General features: G+C 39.1%; 1 protein-coding gene across 8 annotated transcripts in view; it reads right to left on the reverse strand.

The window, feature by feature from the left end:
• Nucleotides 1-4,922: 4,922 nt before the first annotated feature.
• The window catches only part of Upf2 (UPF2 regulator of nonsense mediated mRNA decay), a 109,958-nt gene continuing 98,617 nt past the window's right edge, over nt 4,923-16,263 (reverse strand). For 6 of the 8 annotated variants that reach the window (XM_075970417.1, XM_075970420.1, XM_075970414.1 and 3 more), the window contains 3 exons: nt 11,771-11,912; nt 10,978-11,098; nt 4,923-6,196 (listed from right to left, as the gene is read on the reverse strand). In XM_075970417.1, coding sequence (XP_075826532.1) covers nt 6,187-6,196; nt 10,978-11,098; nt 11,771-11,912 — 273 coding nt within the window. In that variant the 3' untranslated portion in view covers nt 4,923-6,186. Of the gene's footprint in view, nt 6,197-10,973; nt 11,099-11,770; nt 11,913-16,263 lie in introns of those variants that run through there. The other 2 variants (XM_075970416.1, XM_075970415.1) reach the window with 1 other exon arrangement.

Below are 16,263 nucleotides of genomic sequence, written 5' to 3' on the forward strand. Positions count from 1 at the left end.
GGAGATTGGTCTGTAATTCTCTTAGTAATGTCTTTGTGTGGTTTGGGTATCAGGATAATTTTAGCCTCATAAAAGGAGTTTGGCAATATTCCTTCTGTTTCTATTGTGTGGAACAATTTGAGGAGTACTGATATTAGTTCTTCAAAAATCTTATAGAACTCTGCACTGAAACCATCTGGCCCTGAGCTTTATTTGGTTAGATTATTGATGACTGTTTCTATTTCTTTATCAGATATAGGTCTATTTGATTTGCTTATCTGGTCTTGATTTAATTTTGGTAAGTGATATTTATCCAGAAAATTGTCCATTTCCTTTAAGTTTTCCAGTTTTGTGGAATACAGGTTTTCAAAATATGACCTAGTGATTTTCTGGATTTCCTGTGTCTGTTATTATGTCCCTTTTCATTTCTGATTTTGTTAATTTGGATATTCTCTCTGCCTTTTGGTTAGTTTGGATAAAGGTTTGTCTATTATTTTTTGATTTTTGTTATAGAACCAACTCTTTATTCTCATTAATTCTTAGTATTGTTTTGTTTCTATTTTGTTGATTTCAGCTTTCAATTTGATTATTTCCTGCTGTCTAGTCCTCTTAGGTGAATTTTTTTTTTTTCTAGAGTTTTCAGGTGTTCTGTTAACTCACTGGGATTTTTCTTGCTTCTCCCCCTCCCCCTTTTTACTGAGCTCTACATTTTTCTCTGCTCCCTTCCCTGCCTCTCCTCTCTCCCCTTCAACCCTCCCCCAAGGTCTTTTCTAGCTTCTTTATGTGGGCTTTTAGTGCTATGAATTTTCCTTTTAACACTGCTTTCATTGTGCCCCATAAATTTGAGTATATTGTGTGGTCATTTTCATTGACTTTTAGGAAGTCTTTAATTTCTTCCTTTATTTCTTCCTTGACACATTGTTGAGTCAGGTGAACATTTTTAATTTCCATGTGTTTATGGGCTTTCTGAAATTAGTGTTGCTGTTGAATTCTAATTTTAAGCCATGGTGATATGATAAGATGATGGGGTTATTGCAATTTTTTTTGTATCTATGGAGGTTTGTTTTGTTACCTAGTATATGGTCCATTTTTGAGAAGGTTCCATGAGGTGCTGAGAGGGTTTATTCTTTTATGTTTGGATGAAATGTTCTATAGATGTCTGTTAAGCCCACTTGATTCCTAACATGTTAGTTCCCTTATTTCTCTTAAGTTTTCGTCTGATAGACCTGCCCAGTGGTGAGAGTGGGGTGTTGAAGTCCCCCACTATTAGTGTGGGGTTTAAAGTGTGATTTAAATTTTAGAAGTGTTTCTTTTGCATATGAGGGTCTCTTGCATTTGGGGCATAGACATTCAATATTGAGATTTCATCTTGATGGATTTTTCCTGTGACTAATATGAAATGTCCTTCTTTGTCCCTTTTGATTGATTTTAGTTTGAAGTCTAGTTTGTTAGCTATTAGGATAGCTACACCAGCTTGTTTCTTAGGTTCATTCGATTGGAATATTTTTCCCAAATCCTTTACTCTGAGGCGACCTCTGTCTTTGAGGTTGAGGTGTGTTTCTTGTATGCAGCAGTAGGATGAATTCTGTTTTCGTATCCAATGTTAGCCTGTGTCTTTTTATAGGTGAGTTGAGTACATTTATATTAAGGGATATTAATGACCAGTGATTGCTAGTTCCTGTTATTTTAGTTTTTGTTAGTGGTGATATTATTGTGTATGTTTTTCCCTTCTAGTACTTTGTGTAGGGCTCAGTTTGTAGCTAGGTATTGGTTAAATCTGGTTCTATCATGGAATATCTTGTTTTGTCCATCTATGGTGATTGAAAGTTTTGCTGGGTATAGTAATCTGGGCTGGCATCCGTGGTCTCTTAATGTCTTCATAACACTTGACCAGTACCTTCTGGCTTTTACTGTTTCAATTGAGAAGTCAGGTGTAGTTCTGATAGGTCTGTCTTTGTTTCTTGGCCTTTTTCCTTTGCCCCTCTTAATATTCTTTCTTTATTCTGTTTGTTTAGTGTTTTGATTATTATGTAGCGAGGGGATGTTTGGTCCAGTCTATTTGGTGTTTTGCAAGCTTCTTGTATCTTCATATTCATATCTTTCTTTAGGTTGGAAAAGTTTTCTTCTATGATTTTGTTGAATATATTTTCTGTGCTCTAGAGTTGGATTTCTTCTCCTTCTATCCCTATTATTCTTAGGTTTGCTCTTTTCATGGTGTCCCATATTTCCTGGATATTTTGGGTTAAGCTTTTGTTAGATTTAATGTTTTCTTTGACTAATGGGTCTATTTTCTCTATTGTATCTCCAGCGCTTGAGATTCTCTCTTCCATCTCTTGTATTATGGTGATTATGCTTATGTTTGTGGTTGCTGATGTTTTTTCATAATTTCTGTTTCTATAATTCCCTTGGTTTGTGTTTTATTGTCTCTATTTGGTTTTCAAATCTTGAATTGTTTCTTTCATCTGTCTGATTGCTCTTTATTGGTTTTCTTTAAGGGATTTGTTGATTTCTTCCAAATTTTTGTCTTCTCTATTTCTTTGAGGGAATTTTTCATTTCCTCTTTAAGGGCATCAAACATTCTCCTAAAGTTATATTTTAAGTCATTTTCTTCTGCTTCATTTATATTTGGGTATTCAAGTCCTGCTGTTGTAGGGCCACTAGTTTTTGTTGGTGTCATGTTGCTCTTTGTGGTGTTGTGCTCTTACCTTGTCTACCCATCTTTTCCTCTGGTTGGTGTAGTTGGGGCTGTGACTGGTGATCAGTTTTATAGATGCCAGTAGATCCAAGGCTCAGATGGTTACTCCTCATGGTGCAGTCAGGGACACTGTTCCAGTCGCCCCAGAGGACACTCAGAGCTCCAGGGGGTCACTCAGCAATCCTGAGTTTTTTTCCGAACCTGCTCCCATGGAGCTTGCTTGCGTGGGGCTGCTCCCACTGAATGCATATCTGAAATGGATGAGCCCCTGGCTTTGATTCTCAGTGCCACAGAAACCAAGAACCTAGGAAGATGGAAGTTCAAGACGGAAGTTCATGTACCTGGGAAGATGGAAGTTCAAGAAGAGTTTTTGTTACGTACCCAGTTCTAAGACATTGTGGGCTATGTGTCTTCAAGGAAAAAAAGAAATGTTGTACACAAAAGGCCATGTGAGGACATAGTGAAGAAGGCCTCAGGAGAAACCAACCCTGCCAACCTTGGACATGCAGCATCTAGCGCTAGAAGCCGTTGCTTAAACTGCCCGTCCTGTGACATTTTGTTGAGTAACAAGAACAGTCTACCATGAGCATGAACAATAGTTAGGAGCAGAAAATATCTCTGCTTGCACTTACTTGTCCATGGGTTTCTGAACATTGCTTTATACTTAGAATCCTTATAATAATAACCTTTGCTTTAAGCAAACTCAAATTATCTTTAAATAACACATTGAAGTCTAGCTTAAAGTTAACCCTTGAAGTATAAACACTGTACCATATATGTGTTCAGTGCCCTAATAGACCAGAGGTTATCAGATCTCCTGGAATTGGAGTCACAGACAGCTGTTGGGCACCATGTGGGTGCAGAACTTGAATTTGGGTCTTCTGGAAGAAAAAGTCAATGCTCTTAACCACTGCACCATCTCTCCACCCTTGAAAGTGTAAATACTTTAAACTTACTTCCAATGAGAACCTAGGGCATATTTAATATAATTTCAGCCCTGAAGTTTCTCCCTATGGATAAAGATATTTTTTTCTGATTACATGCATATCTACATTCACACACAGACACACAAGGACACATTGACACACACACACACACACACACACACACACACACACACACACACACACACACACACTTAATTACCCAGACGGGAATAGAACTCGGGACCTCGAATTCCCAATAATTATTATTGACACTGAGTAACAAGACACCTCTCAGGACAACTCATCTGCAGAATGAAAGCGGTTCTCCACATTAATCTTTATATTCTAGGGTAATATCCCACTGGCTTATTGGATTGGTATTATTACTTGCAGGGCAAAGGGATTATTGCCATCCTAACTTTTGTTATTTGTGGTACTGAGGTTCAAACCTAGAGCATAACAGTTACAACCTCGCACCCTACTGGGCCTCTTGGGTTGTGGTTCCAAGTGCTGCTCCTTGTTTCTTTTCCCTCCTCCACTTTCCTCATCTCTTTCCACTGCTTCCTGACTATGAACTTCCCCTTGGCTGGCTGCTTGGTTTTAAGTGGGTCCATTCTGCAATGGCTGTCATGCAAAGACTATATATATATATAAAGGTGTCTGAGGCCCTGCTAGGAAAGTGCAGGGGCTTTCCTTGAGAAAGGTTCTCAGTTGGGTTAGTTTTCAGTTCATTAGTTCTTAAAGGTAGATCACTAGAGGGAAGGAAGGAAGGAGTCTGACAGCTGGGTTTGTGAACATCTGCTTATCTTTGATAAATGTGTGCGCGGCGGGGGGGGGGGGGTAACTTAGGAACATTGGGAGGAAGTTCTTGCCTTTGTTTCTTTCATTTTTCTTAGAGATATAACACAGTGCCAGGGTCAAGCTAGACAAGAAATCTACTACTAGGTTTTTAAAGACAATGTCTTCTGTGCACGGGACCTTTAGTCCCAGCACTTGGGAAGCAGAGGCAGGCAGAGTTCCAGGTCTGTGTAATTAAGTTCCAAGGTCTAAAGGATGAGTATATACAGCCAAGGCTATAGGGAGACCTTAGCTGTTGTTTTTTTGTTTTGTTTGTTTTTTAAAAAGACAAAGTCTCACTATATACTAAGGTCACTATATAGCTCAGGTTGGTCCTCCAACTTGTGCTCCTCCTGAGTTCTGGGATTATAGTCATGTACCATTTTATCTATCAGAGAATATTTTTTATAAAGCATGAAGAAGACCCTGGGTGATACTGACCAGCTGAAAGGTTTCCCAAACCAAATAAAACAAATCATGCCAAATCCAAATTACAACACTTTATTGCAGCATCGGCAAAGGTCAGATTTCTGAAGCTGGTGAAGATTGGGCAGCATTTCCATGTGAAATGTTACAACTTTACAAGTTTTGTTTCTTATTGAAATCTACATGCAGAAACTGAAACATGGTAAAAGAAAGATGCAAAATAGAAAAAAAGATGTAATCAAGTTGTAGCATACAGATGTGTTCTTTAACTAAATTACTATGCCTATTGAAAGCAAATGAAAAATACCTATCCTAATAAATTAACAGACTGTCAGAAACAGACTAAGAACCCTCATTTCTATTTGGGGGGAGGGGAAGAAAACAAAATGAAACGAAAACAAAAGCAAAGTAAAAGCTCTACTTGTTTCCATATTTTGTTTAGACACAGAGGCTGTAAACCCATGAAGGTCAACAAAATACTCTGATCCACTTCTTGTTGTCCTTCGTTCTTCCATGACATGCTCACTGGCACGTTTTGTTTTCAATGATACTTACAATGGGCTCAACTATATCCCCGTTCTTAGGCTGGTATCAGACTTTTCTAAACCATCTGAATTAATGCTTTGCATATTAACAGTCTTCACATTTTCTTTCACTATAATAGGCAATTTTACATTACTGACTCTGATGGATAAAACAGGCTTTTCCTTCCTCATCCCTTGCTCCTCTTGAAACAAACTCCTTAACAAAACCCTTCCTGGTGGCTTATCTGGCATTTGTATATCTTTCATCATTTTGTTGTCCTGCATGTAAGTTTTTACTAGAAGATTTTACTGCTTGCTCTATACTTTTCTACTGTAGTCCTGGAGCCCCCAAATGTATCTTCTTCCAACATGGGATGTTCAATTCAGAGACACTGTAACTTAAATCAAGTTTAAAACTCAAGTTCATTTCCCCCATACCATTCCCATCTCAACCGTGTCTTCTCCGGCTCAGTCATCTCATTGATGCTCTTCCTGGTGTAACTGCTCAGTAGTCAAGTGAACCTTCTCATTTCTTGACTGACATTCTCAAGAGAAGATTAACCCTCACGTGATTTCCATTACAAAAGGCCTTTCTGCCTTGTCTGGAAGCGTCGGCTTGTTCCGGTGTTGGCGGAGGCTGGTGTTTCTGCCTCATGGCCCCAGCCTGTCCCAGGTTTAGATTCGCAACTCTCTAGACCGACATGCTGAGATGTGTCCGCTGCTCTCATTCAATTGCTGGAGGACTCCACTATCCACAACATCAGATACAGGACCTAATGAAATGACACGTGCTGCTGGATCAACGTCTCCTAAAGGTACAAACAGGCTGACGTTAGAAACTTTACCACTACAGGACAAAATTGGAGCAAGAAAGACTCAAGCACCAGCAATCACCATACATCAACTTCTCCTAGTAAATGCTTTTTGAAGATCACACATGTCCTCCATAGACCACACATGGCTCCTATACCTTTTCTGCAGCTAATTTCTGTAGGGTTAAGACAGCCCCCTTTAGAGGGCGGGGTTTGCCTCAGGCGGATGCCTGCCAATAAATGAGTGTGTGGAGAGGCGGCTCGCTCTCTTTTCCTCCCTACCTGTACTACGCTAAAACTTTGGTTCTGTAAGTTTATCATTAAAGTGGTAAATATTCTTTGATATCTACATTGCATTTATTTTGCGCAGGTACAAATTTCTGTCTCCCACACTTTTGATATGGTCATATGTAGCCCAACCTAGCCTTCTACTCACTATGTTGCTGATAATCATGAACTCGTGGTTTTCCTGTCTTCTGCTCCCAAGTCATAGTATTATAATAAGGCACACAACACCTTATGTGGCTCTCTACAACTAATTTCTAAGATGCTAAGAAATCAGTTTATGAGTGGTTGACTTGTGTATCACCTAAATGGCATAAGGAGAAGTCTAACCTATAAAACATGAGACTATAACCTTATTTGGAAAGCTGTTGACAGATGTGATCAGTTAAAATGTAGCCATGCATGCTGCAATAGGGTGAGCTCCAGACATGAGGACATTCTTATAAAATAAAGCATGGACACAGAGATGCACAGAAAGAACACTATGTAGACATAAAGACACAGACTAGGGTGACACATCTGTAAGCCATGGACTGCCAGCAAGCTTCTGGAAGCTGAGAAGCCTAAATATGTTCTTTACAGCTCAGAGGAAATCAACCTTGATTTCCTGGCCTCACATATCCTGTCTCCAAAACCGAGACAACAAACTTCTGCTGCACTTCCTCATGACAGTTTGAATGAACTCCCACATTATGTTTTGCAAAAAACCTTCAAGGAATAAAATACAAACATGGAGAAGTGTATCCTGAGTTGTATCTACCCACATGAAAAAAGCCAAAACAACAACAAAACAACCCAGGAACTGAACAAACTGAATGAGGGGGAAATCGATGCAACCATCCCCTGAAAGAAATAATTCAAAGATGCAAAGGTTTCTCCTGAAGTAAACACAAAGCAGTTGCCTAAAATGGAATTAAGTTCAACGGATGAGGGAAGAAAACGTTAAAAAGCTTTGTAAGACAGACTTCAGACTTAGTAGCATGTAACTTGATTAGCTTATAGGCAAAGAATCACCCTGAGTGACTGATGCTAAGAGCTGAAAAAAGTATTTCTAATGCACACTTGGGCTGTTATTCTAGGAGGTACACTATTTCATAAGTAAGTCCTACATGGAGTATGGTGGAACAACATAATTCTAATCTCTGTACAGGAATTATGAGAGTTGAAGGCCTTCCTGAGCTGCACATAGGGAGATTCTGTCTCAAAAAAACAAGAACAATGGTTTAGGGGTTTAACTCAATGGGAGAACACATGCCTAGCTGGGATAATTATCCAGCAATGTGTGTGTGAGAAGGGTATACAATAAAAGCTTAAGCCAGCTGTCCTAGCTGCTTGAAAAGATGAGATGGGGAAACTAAGCTTAAATGAACCTAGACAACACAGCAACACCATTATGAAAACATGAGTAGGCAAGATGCATTTCAGTAAATAACTGATGTGCATCTGTAAAGTTTGAGCAGTGCTGGAATAATCCACATGAAACTGAAGCATTCTCTTTCTTTCTTTCTTCCTTTCTTTCTTTCTTTCTTTCTTTCTTTCTTTCTTTCTTTCTTTCTTTCTTTCTTTCTTTCTTTCTTTCTTTCTTTTTTTCCAAGACAAGGTAGACCTTCTCTGTCCTGGAATTTATGTAGCCCAAGCTGGCCTCAAACTCACAGAGATCTGCCTACCTCGTGCTGGAATTAATGGTGTGCACCACCACTGCCCAGCATGCCTATATCTTTAAAGCATTTGTTATACTTTCTTTACAAAGGGCCTTTTTAAGAAGATTTTTTTGTGAATGTTTTACCTGTGTGTGCCTGATCTTGTGGAGATTAAAGGCGTCAGATCCCCTGAAACCAGAGTTACAGATGGTTCTAAGTTGCCACAACCAAATTCAAGTTCATGAAGAGCAGTAAGTACTCCTAACTACTGAGGAAAGTACTCCCCTGCCATATGCCACTTCTACCCTGCCCCTTTAGAGACAGGGTCTTTCTTATATATCCCTGGCTGGTCTGGAACTTGCTATGATCAAGCAAGCCTTGTACTCACAGAAACAACACCTGTTTCTGCCCAATCAAGTACTAGGATAAGCATATGCCACCATGATAGGCTCAGAGAGCCATTCTTAAAGATGATGGATGTGTTGGCTAGTTTGATTTCAACTTGACATACAAACTAGCATTATCTGAAATGAGAGAACCTTAATTGAGAAAATGCCTCATTAAAATGGAGCTGTGAGGCATTTTCTTAATGGTTGATGGGGGAGGGCCCAGCTCATTGTGGGAGGTGTAATCCCTGGATTCTATAAGAAAGCAGGCTGAGCAAGCTATGAGAAACAAAACTGTAAACAGCACCTCCCATGGCTTCTGCATCAGCTCCTGCCTCCAGGATTCTATCCTGCTTGAGTTCCTGTCCTCACTTCCTTTTGTAATGAACAGCAATATGGAAGTGTAAGCCTAATAAACCCTTTTCCTCCCCAACTTGTTTTTGGTCATGGTGTTTCGTTGCAACAACAGAAACCCTAACAAAACATGTTGGTACCAGTGTAGTGCGGTATTGCTGTGACCGACCTGACAATGGTTTGGGAGGCTTGTGGAAGGACTTTAGAATTTTGGACTAGAGATGCCTCTGAGTGTTGAGAGATAAGTGGGATGGACTGTGCGAGCTTGGAAGAATGCTGAGAGCAGTGCAGAGGATGGAGGCCTGGCTTGTGAAATTTCAGGGGGATATTTAAAGACTCAATCAGGGATATTTGCTTTAAGAAGTCTGTGGTTCTGCTTAGGGTGAGCTGGGATTAACAAGACAGCAGAACTGCTGAAGCGAAACCTTTGCTTTGCTGGGACACTCCATGCTGGTCAGCTGGAGCTGAGAAGTTAGCAGTGATTAAGAAGTAATCAGCTTCACTAAGGTGAAATCTGGAAAGTGTTTCTGCAGAGTCAGTACACAGAAGCTGTGTTCCACAGGTGGCCAAGGTTGTGCCTCGAGCTGGCAGTAGACTTGGTAGAGTTAAAAGTCACCTATGTGGTACTGGTTTTGATGGCATGAAGGGAGAGCAGCTGAGGCTTGGTACTCTGTTTCCTACTTCCTAGGAAATACTTCATATTTCAATAATTTTTTAAAATGACTAAGACGAGTGTTGTGGTGCACACCTTTAATCCCAGCACTTGGGAGGCAAAAGCAGACATATCTGTGTTCAAGGTATGCCCAGTCACAATGAGCTCTAGGGCATCAAGGGCTACAACCCGCCCCCACTACCACAAACAAACAAACCCCAAAACAAAAACAACTAGTGCAGAATTAACTTTCAAGTACTCGTAAATACATTTTTTTCATTAGACTCTAGCCTTGAGGGTATGGACACTGTTTTCTTCTACTTTTTGGCAACCCAACATATAAGAATGATAAAAAAGACATTATTTTAGTTGAGAGAGTCTTGGATATTGACAAGAACACCTGAGAAGTTAACCTACCAAATGGAAATGCCAATATTAAGTGTGAAAACATTCTAACAGTTCTGGTTTCTGATGATTTTATGAAAGTGACAGATATCAATACTACAGCATACACTTTAAGCTACTTTAAAGAAAGTGAACACGCAGAAAACTAATATTTTTCATTGCCTCTAATTTTTTTTTTGCTTCTTATTTTTTTGAGCTATACATTTTTTTCCCGCTCCCCTCTTTCCCTCCCCTCTGCCCTTCTACTCTCTCCAGCGACCCCCATGCTCCTGATTTACTCAGGAGATCTTGTCTTTTTCTCCTTGCTATGTAGATACATGTATGCCTCTCTTAGGGTCTTGCCTAGGTGCTCTGGGGTTGTAGACTATAGGCTGGTTTTTCTTTGCTTTAAGTCTAAAAGCCACTTACGAGTGAGTATATATTATATTTGTCTTTCTGTGTCTGGGTTACCTCACTCAATATGTTTTTTTCTAGATCCATTCATTTGCCTGCAAATTTCAAGATATTAACGCAAAAAAAAAAAAATCAGTATCCCTCCTTTATACAGATGATACTGGGCTGAAAAAAAAATCAGAAAAACATCTGCCTTAACAATAGCCACAAATAATAAAATATCTTGGGATAACTCTAACCAAACAAGTGAAAGACCTATATGATAAGAACTTTAAATCTTTGAAGAAAGAAATTGATAAAGACACCAGAAAATGGAAAGATCTCCCATGCTCTTGGGTAGGTAGAATTAGCATAGTAAAAATGGCAATCTTAACAAAAGTAATCTACAGATTCAATGCAATTCCCATCAAAATCCCAGGAAAATTCTTCACAGACCTTGAAAGAACAATATTCAACTTCATATGGAAAAACAAAATACCCAGAATAGCCAAAACCATTCTGTACAATAAAGGAACTTCTGGAGGCATCACAATCCCTGACTTCAAACTCTTAAACCTATTTTGTATGTTTAGCAGTGATGTAACAGGCTAATCCCAAACTCAATTTTTCACAAAAACATTAGCAGGAACCCTTGTGAGGAGGAATCAAGTAAAGGCTGTTTACCTCCCACCAGTCTTAAAGATTAGATCTGCATTAGGTGCTCCCTTTGGATGTTGGTAACGAGGCCGCCGCTCACGATTGGTGTTTGCTGGAGCTGGGCGTTGTGCAAGAGACTGCAACATTTCTGTGATTAGGAGTAAAGAGAAAAATGCTGTTAACTCTTGTAAATATATGCTTCTACAAATGCACAAAAAGCCAGGAGATCAAGTTCATTGGTGTTTATATGTAGGTAGCAACTTTCAAAAAACATTTAGGCTAATGATTATGAAGCATTGAAAGCATGAAAAGGTAGAGGAAGTCACAACCTTGATAGCTAGGATAACACACAGGGTTTTTTCCCCCAGGCACTGTCCATCCTCTTTTTCAACATGGTCTCTTACTGGGACTTGGGCCTTGCCTATTACTTGAGGTTGGCTGGCCAGCAAGCCCCAGAGATCTGCCTCTCCAACACTGGGGTTACAAATATTAATCACCACACCTGTTTTTTTTTTTTTTTTTTAATGTGTGTGCTGGGAATTCCAACTCAAGCACTCATGCTTGCACAGTAAACACTATTTTTTTTTTTTTAAGATTTATTTACAGCCAGGTAGTGGCAGTGCACGCCCTTAATCCCAGCACTTGGGAGGCAGAGGCAAAGGGACAAGAGGATCTCTGTGAGTTTGAGTGCGTCACCACTGCCCGGCTGAGATAGAGTCTTATTATGTAGCCCAGGCTGCCCTTAAATGTATGGTGACCTCCTGCCTCAGTCTCCAGAGTGATGGCACTGGAAGTCTATGGGCTATAAATTATTTTATACCTTGATAATCTTCTTGCTCTTGTCGTTCATTGATATCTAATGTGAGCTTTTTCATTCTCATCCTCTCTTCTTGTTCTGCTTGTTGCTGGTTCCAATGATTTGCAGCAAGTTGGGACGACATGGGCACATTAAGAATTTTAAACTGGAGGAAAAATAACATTGGAATCACAAATAGCCTAATAAAATAGTTAAGAATTAAATATATTAGTTTAGAAAACAATACTGTCAGGCTGAACAGTGGTAGCACACACCTTTAAATCTGAGCACTTGGGAGGCAGTGGTAGGCAGATCTCTGTGAGTTTGGGGCTAGCCTGGTCTACAAAGTTAGTTCTAGGACAGCCAAGACTACACAAAGGAACCCTGTCTAAAAAAAAACAAAAACCAAACCGAAACAACCCCATCTATCCTTCACTATAAATCAGACTTTTCCAAAAGATACTTGAAGTGGAAGGCCACTAAGTTTGACTGAATTCATAAATATCAGTTCTTTGGAAGCATACACCTAGAGACAGAACAACTTTTCATCCTGCAGACCCCTCATGTGAACAACTTTCAAAAGGCTTTTATAGATCAAAATGAAAGGCACATTCCTTACATTTCTACTTGCCTCCCAAACTATATATGGCAAATCTACCCATCTTCAGCATTCTGAGCTCTTCTTTGTTTCGAAGATGAGAATGAAGCATCTCATCCTGAGATCCTGTTCCCTTTTTTGGAATGCTTGTTTTAAGCAAGATGTTTCTAGCTTAGGAATGCATATGGCAGACAAACCTAGATAAAAATCTATAAATATGGCTCATGGCTCCCTGGGAAATTTTTTAAGTAACCTATGCTAACCAGCAAGCATAAAACATTTAGGTGTCTCATAACCTAAATTCTCTGTTGCACTATCATAAGAGACCTCATCAATAACTCCAGATCAAAGGTGTGATCACTTACCGAGCTTCTGGAGCATGAGTCAGTAGGAGCAACAGTGGGGTGCTAAAGGTATTGTTTTAAGCTGATTCATAACATGGCTGTATCTTAAAACTATATGCATAGTCAAAACATGTAACAAATTATAATTCTTTATGGGTATTGGTTATAAAACAATTGTTCGTCTTCCAGTATTAAGTTAAATATACTTTGCATTTTTTAATTGATATTTATTGAACTCTACTCCCCTCCCTGCCTCTCTCCTCCCCCATGGTCCCCATGCTCCCAATTTACTCAGGAGATCTTGTCTTTTTATACTTTCTACTTCCCATGTAGATTAGATCTATGGAAGTCTCTCTTAGTGTCCTCATTGTTGTCTAAGTTCTCTGGGATTGTGGTTTGTAGGCTGGCTTGCTTTGCTTTATGTTTAAAAACCACCTATGAGTGAGTACATGTGATAATTGTCTTTTTGTGTCTGGGTTACCTCACTCAAAATAATGTTTTCTAGCTCCATCCATTTTCCTGCAAAATCCAAGCTGTCATTATTTTTTTCTGCTGTGTAGTACTCCATTGTGTAAATGTACCACTTTCTTATCCACTCTTCAGTCGAGGGGTATTTAGGTTGCTTCAGGTTCTGGCTATGACAAACAAAGCTGCTATGAACATAGTTGAGCACATGTCCTTGTGGCACAATTGAACATCCTTTGGATATATACCCAAAAGTGGTATTGCTGGGTCTTGAGGAAAGTTGTTTCCTAATTTTCTGAGAAACTGCCACACTGACATCCAAAGAGGTTGTACCAGCTTGCATTCCCACCAGCAATGCCCAAGTGTTCCCTTTTCCCCACAACCTCTCCAGCATGTTTTTGATCTTGGCCATTCTTACAGGTGTAAGATGGAATCTAAGAGTTGTTTTGATTTGCATTTCTCTGATGACTAAGAGTGTTGAACATTTCCTTAAGTGTTTTTCAGCCATTTTAGATTCCTCTGTTGAGAGTTCTCTGTCTTTACTCCATTTTTTTTTATTGAATTATGCGTTCTTTTGGTGTCCAATTTCTTGAGTTTTTTGTATATTTTGGAGATCAGACCTCTGTCTGATGTGGGGTTAGTGAAGATCTTTTCCTATCCTGTAGGCTGTCGTTTTGTCTTGTTGACCATGTCCTTTGCTTTACAGAAGCTTTTCAGTTCCAGGAGGTCCCATTTATTAATTGTTTCTCTCAGTGTCTGTGCTGCTGGGGTTATATTTAGGAAGTGGTTCCCTGTGCCAATGCGTTCAAGTGTACTTCCCACTTTCTCTTCTATAAGATTCAGTGTGGCTGGCTTTATGTTGAGGTCTTTGATCCATTTGGACTTGAGTTTTGTGCATGGTGATAGATACGGGTCTATTTTCACTCTTCTACATGCTGATATCCAGTTATGCCAGCACCACTTGTTAAATATGCATTCCTTTTTCCATCTGATATTTTTTGCTTCTTTGTCAAAAGTCAGGTGTTTGAAGATGTGTGGACTGATGTCCAGATCTTCTATTTGGTTCCCATTGGTCCTCCTGTCTGTTCTTATACCATAACCAGGCTGTTTTCAGTACTGTAGCACTGTACTGTTTAGTAGAGTTTGAAGTCAGGGATTGTGATACCTCCAGACGTTCTTTTATTGTACAGGATTGTTTTAGCTATCCTGGATTTTTTGCTTTTCCATATGAAGTTGAGTACCGTTCTTTTGAGGTCTTTGAAGAATTTTGCTGGGATTTTGCTGGGCATTGTGTTGAATCTGTTACTTTACATTTTTTTAAAAATTCATTTTATTTGCACATTTGCTTGAGGGAGGGAGAAAAGAGTGCTGGATTCCTCAGAACTGAGTTATGTGTGTCTGTAGGATTCTGGTTTGTTATATGGGTGCTTGGATCCAAACTCTGGTCCTCATGATTGTACTGCAAATACCAAACGGTTGAGCTATCTCTCTAACTTTTTTTTTTTCCTTCTTCAAGACAGGACTTCTCTGTGTAGCCCTGAGTGTCTTGGAATTCCTTCTGTAGACCAGGTTGGCTTGGAACTCAAGAGATCCACCTGCCTCTACTTCTTGAGTGCTGAGATTAAAGGTGTGTGCTACCACTGCCTGGTTTACTTTGTCTTTTTAAAAACAAAATATGCTAAAGTATACAACAGAGCTATTATGCTAAAACATTTTTAATGATCAAATCAATAAATACATAAATATAGACATTAACTTTTGGCACTTTTACTTCCGTTTACCAACTCACTTCACTGATACATTTTTTCTGCAAATGACTACCACAGTAAGGTTTTTCTAAACAGAAATCCTGTCACAAAGAGATCTTTCACTGAGGTGAAGAATTAAACATTCCTATACAGTAACAGATTTCACATTTATAGAAAAGCCAACACCCAAATGGTAAATAAAAAAAAAACAGAACAAAATACACTTATTCAGACTACAAAATACCATAATGCTTCTTCCAATAATTTACCTGAAACTGGCCTCCAAATTAATGACCCTGTCTCAGCCTCTGAGAATTACAGGTGTATGTCACCATGCCTAGCCTTGAGGTATATTTTGATGTACTGTCAAAGCCTACAAGTTGTATATGGACATGCTGACAAATGGATTTTTATGTGTACCTGAATACAATAAAGAGGAAAACTATTATATAGCTTTTCTTCAGAAAAGATATTACTAAGCTTATTTTTAGTTAATAAAACTCAGGACCCAAGGTACATGCCAAGACATGAGTAGTTATGCAGTAATAGGAACCAAGAAATACCTACTTATAGTAGCTAAACACTACTCTTTGTCCCTACCCCCACACATGTAAAGGTTTTATGTGCTGTATTATGCCTTAAAATGTTAGAATTAAATGACTTTTTCAGACTTACTTTTTTTATGCCAAGAAAAGCCACTGGCATGGGTAGGGAGTACAGAGGAAGAGCAGAGAGAAAGACAAAGGAGACCTAAAATGGGATGACTAAGTTTTCTTTAAAAGAAAAAAAAAAGTCTAGCTCAAAAATCTAAATAGGCCTAGGGAAAAAGTTCAATACTTGGGATTTGAGAACCCTGGTTACAGTGGTAAAATATCAAGACCAGGTAACTGAGAAGCAGTTTTGGCAAAGATCAGGGAATAACACCTAATTTAGGATTCTTACCAAAACCGGCTCTCTCTTTCCTCTTTAGACTGAGTGAGCACAGAAAGCACAACCCTGGTCTACAGAGAGGGTGGGCCTTATGAAAACACAATGAGACCTGGTTAGAGCTGTGTGTGTGCATGCACAGAGAAGGTGGGCATGATGAAGGAAGCTAGTGTCTGATTTTGACATGTTAACATTAGAGATGATGGAAAGTTCTTGCTGGCCCTATTATTTTGATATTATCGAGATTTCTTTACTTACCAGCCGCAAAAGAATGGTATAAAGTAGGACTTCTATAATCCCTTATCTAAATAAGAAATTATGGACAAGAACAGAGATACTCATTTACAAATTTAAAATATGCAGAGGGGAATTTTATCTAGTCACATAGCCCAAACATCAAACAGACTGGAAGTGGCAGTGTGGAAGGTGGGTAAG

The sequence above is a fragment of the Microtus pennsylvanicus genome, chromosome 4, assembly GCF_037038515.1.
Source record: "Microtus pennsylvanicus isolate mMicPen1 chromosome 4, mMicPen1.hap1, whole genome shotgun sequence".
In the NCBI taxonomy this organism is placed as follows: domain Eukaryota; kingdom Metazoa; phylum Chordata; class Mammalia; order Rodentia; family Cricetidae; genus Microtus; species Microtus pennsylvanicus.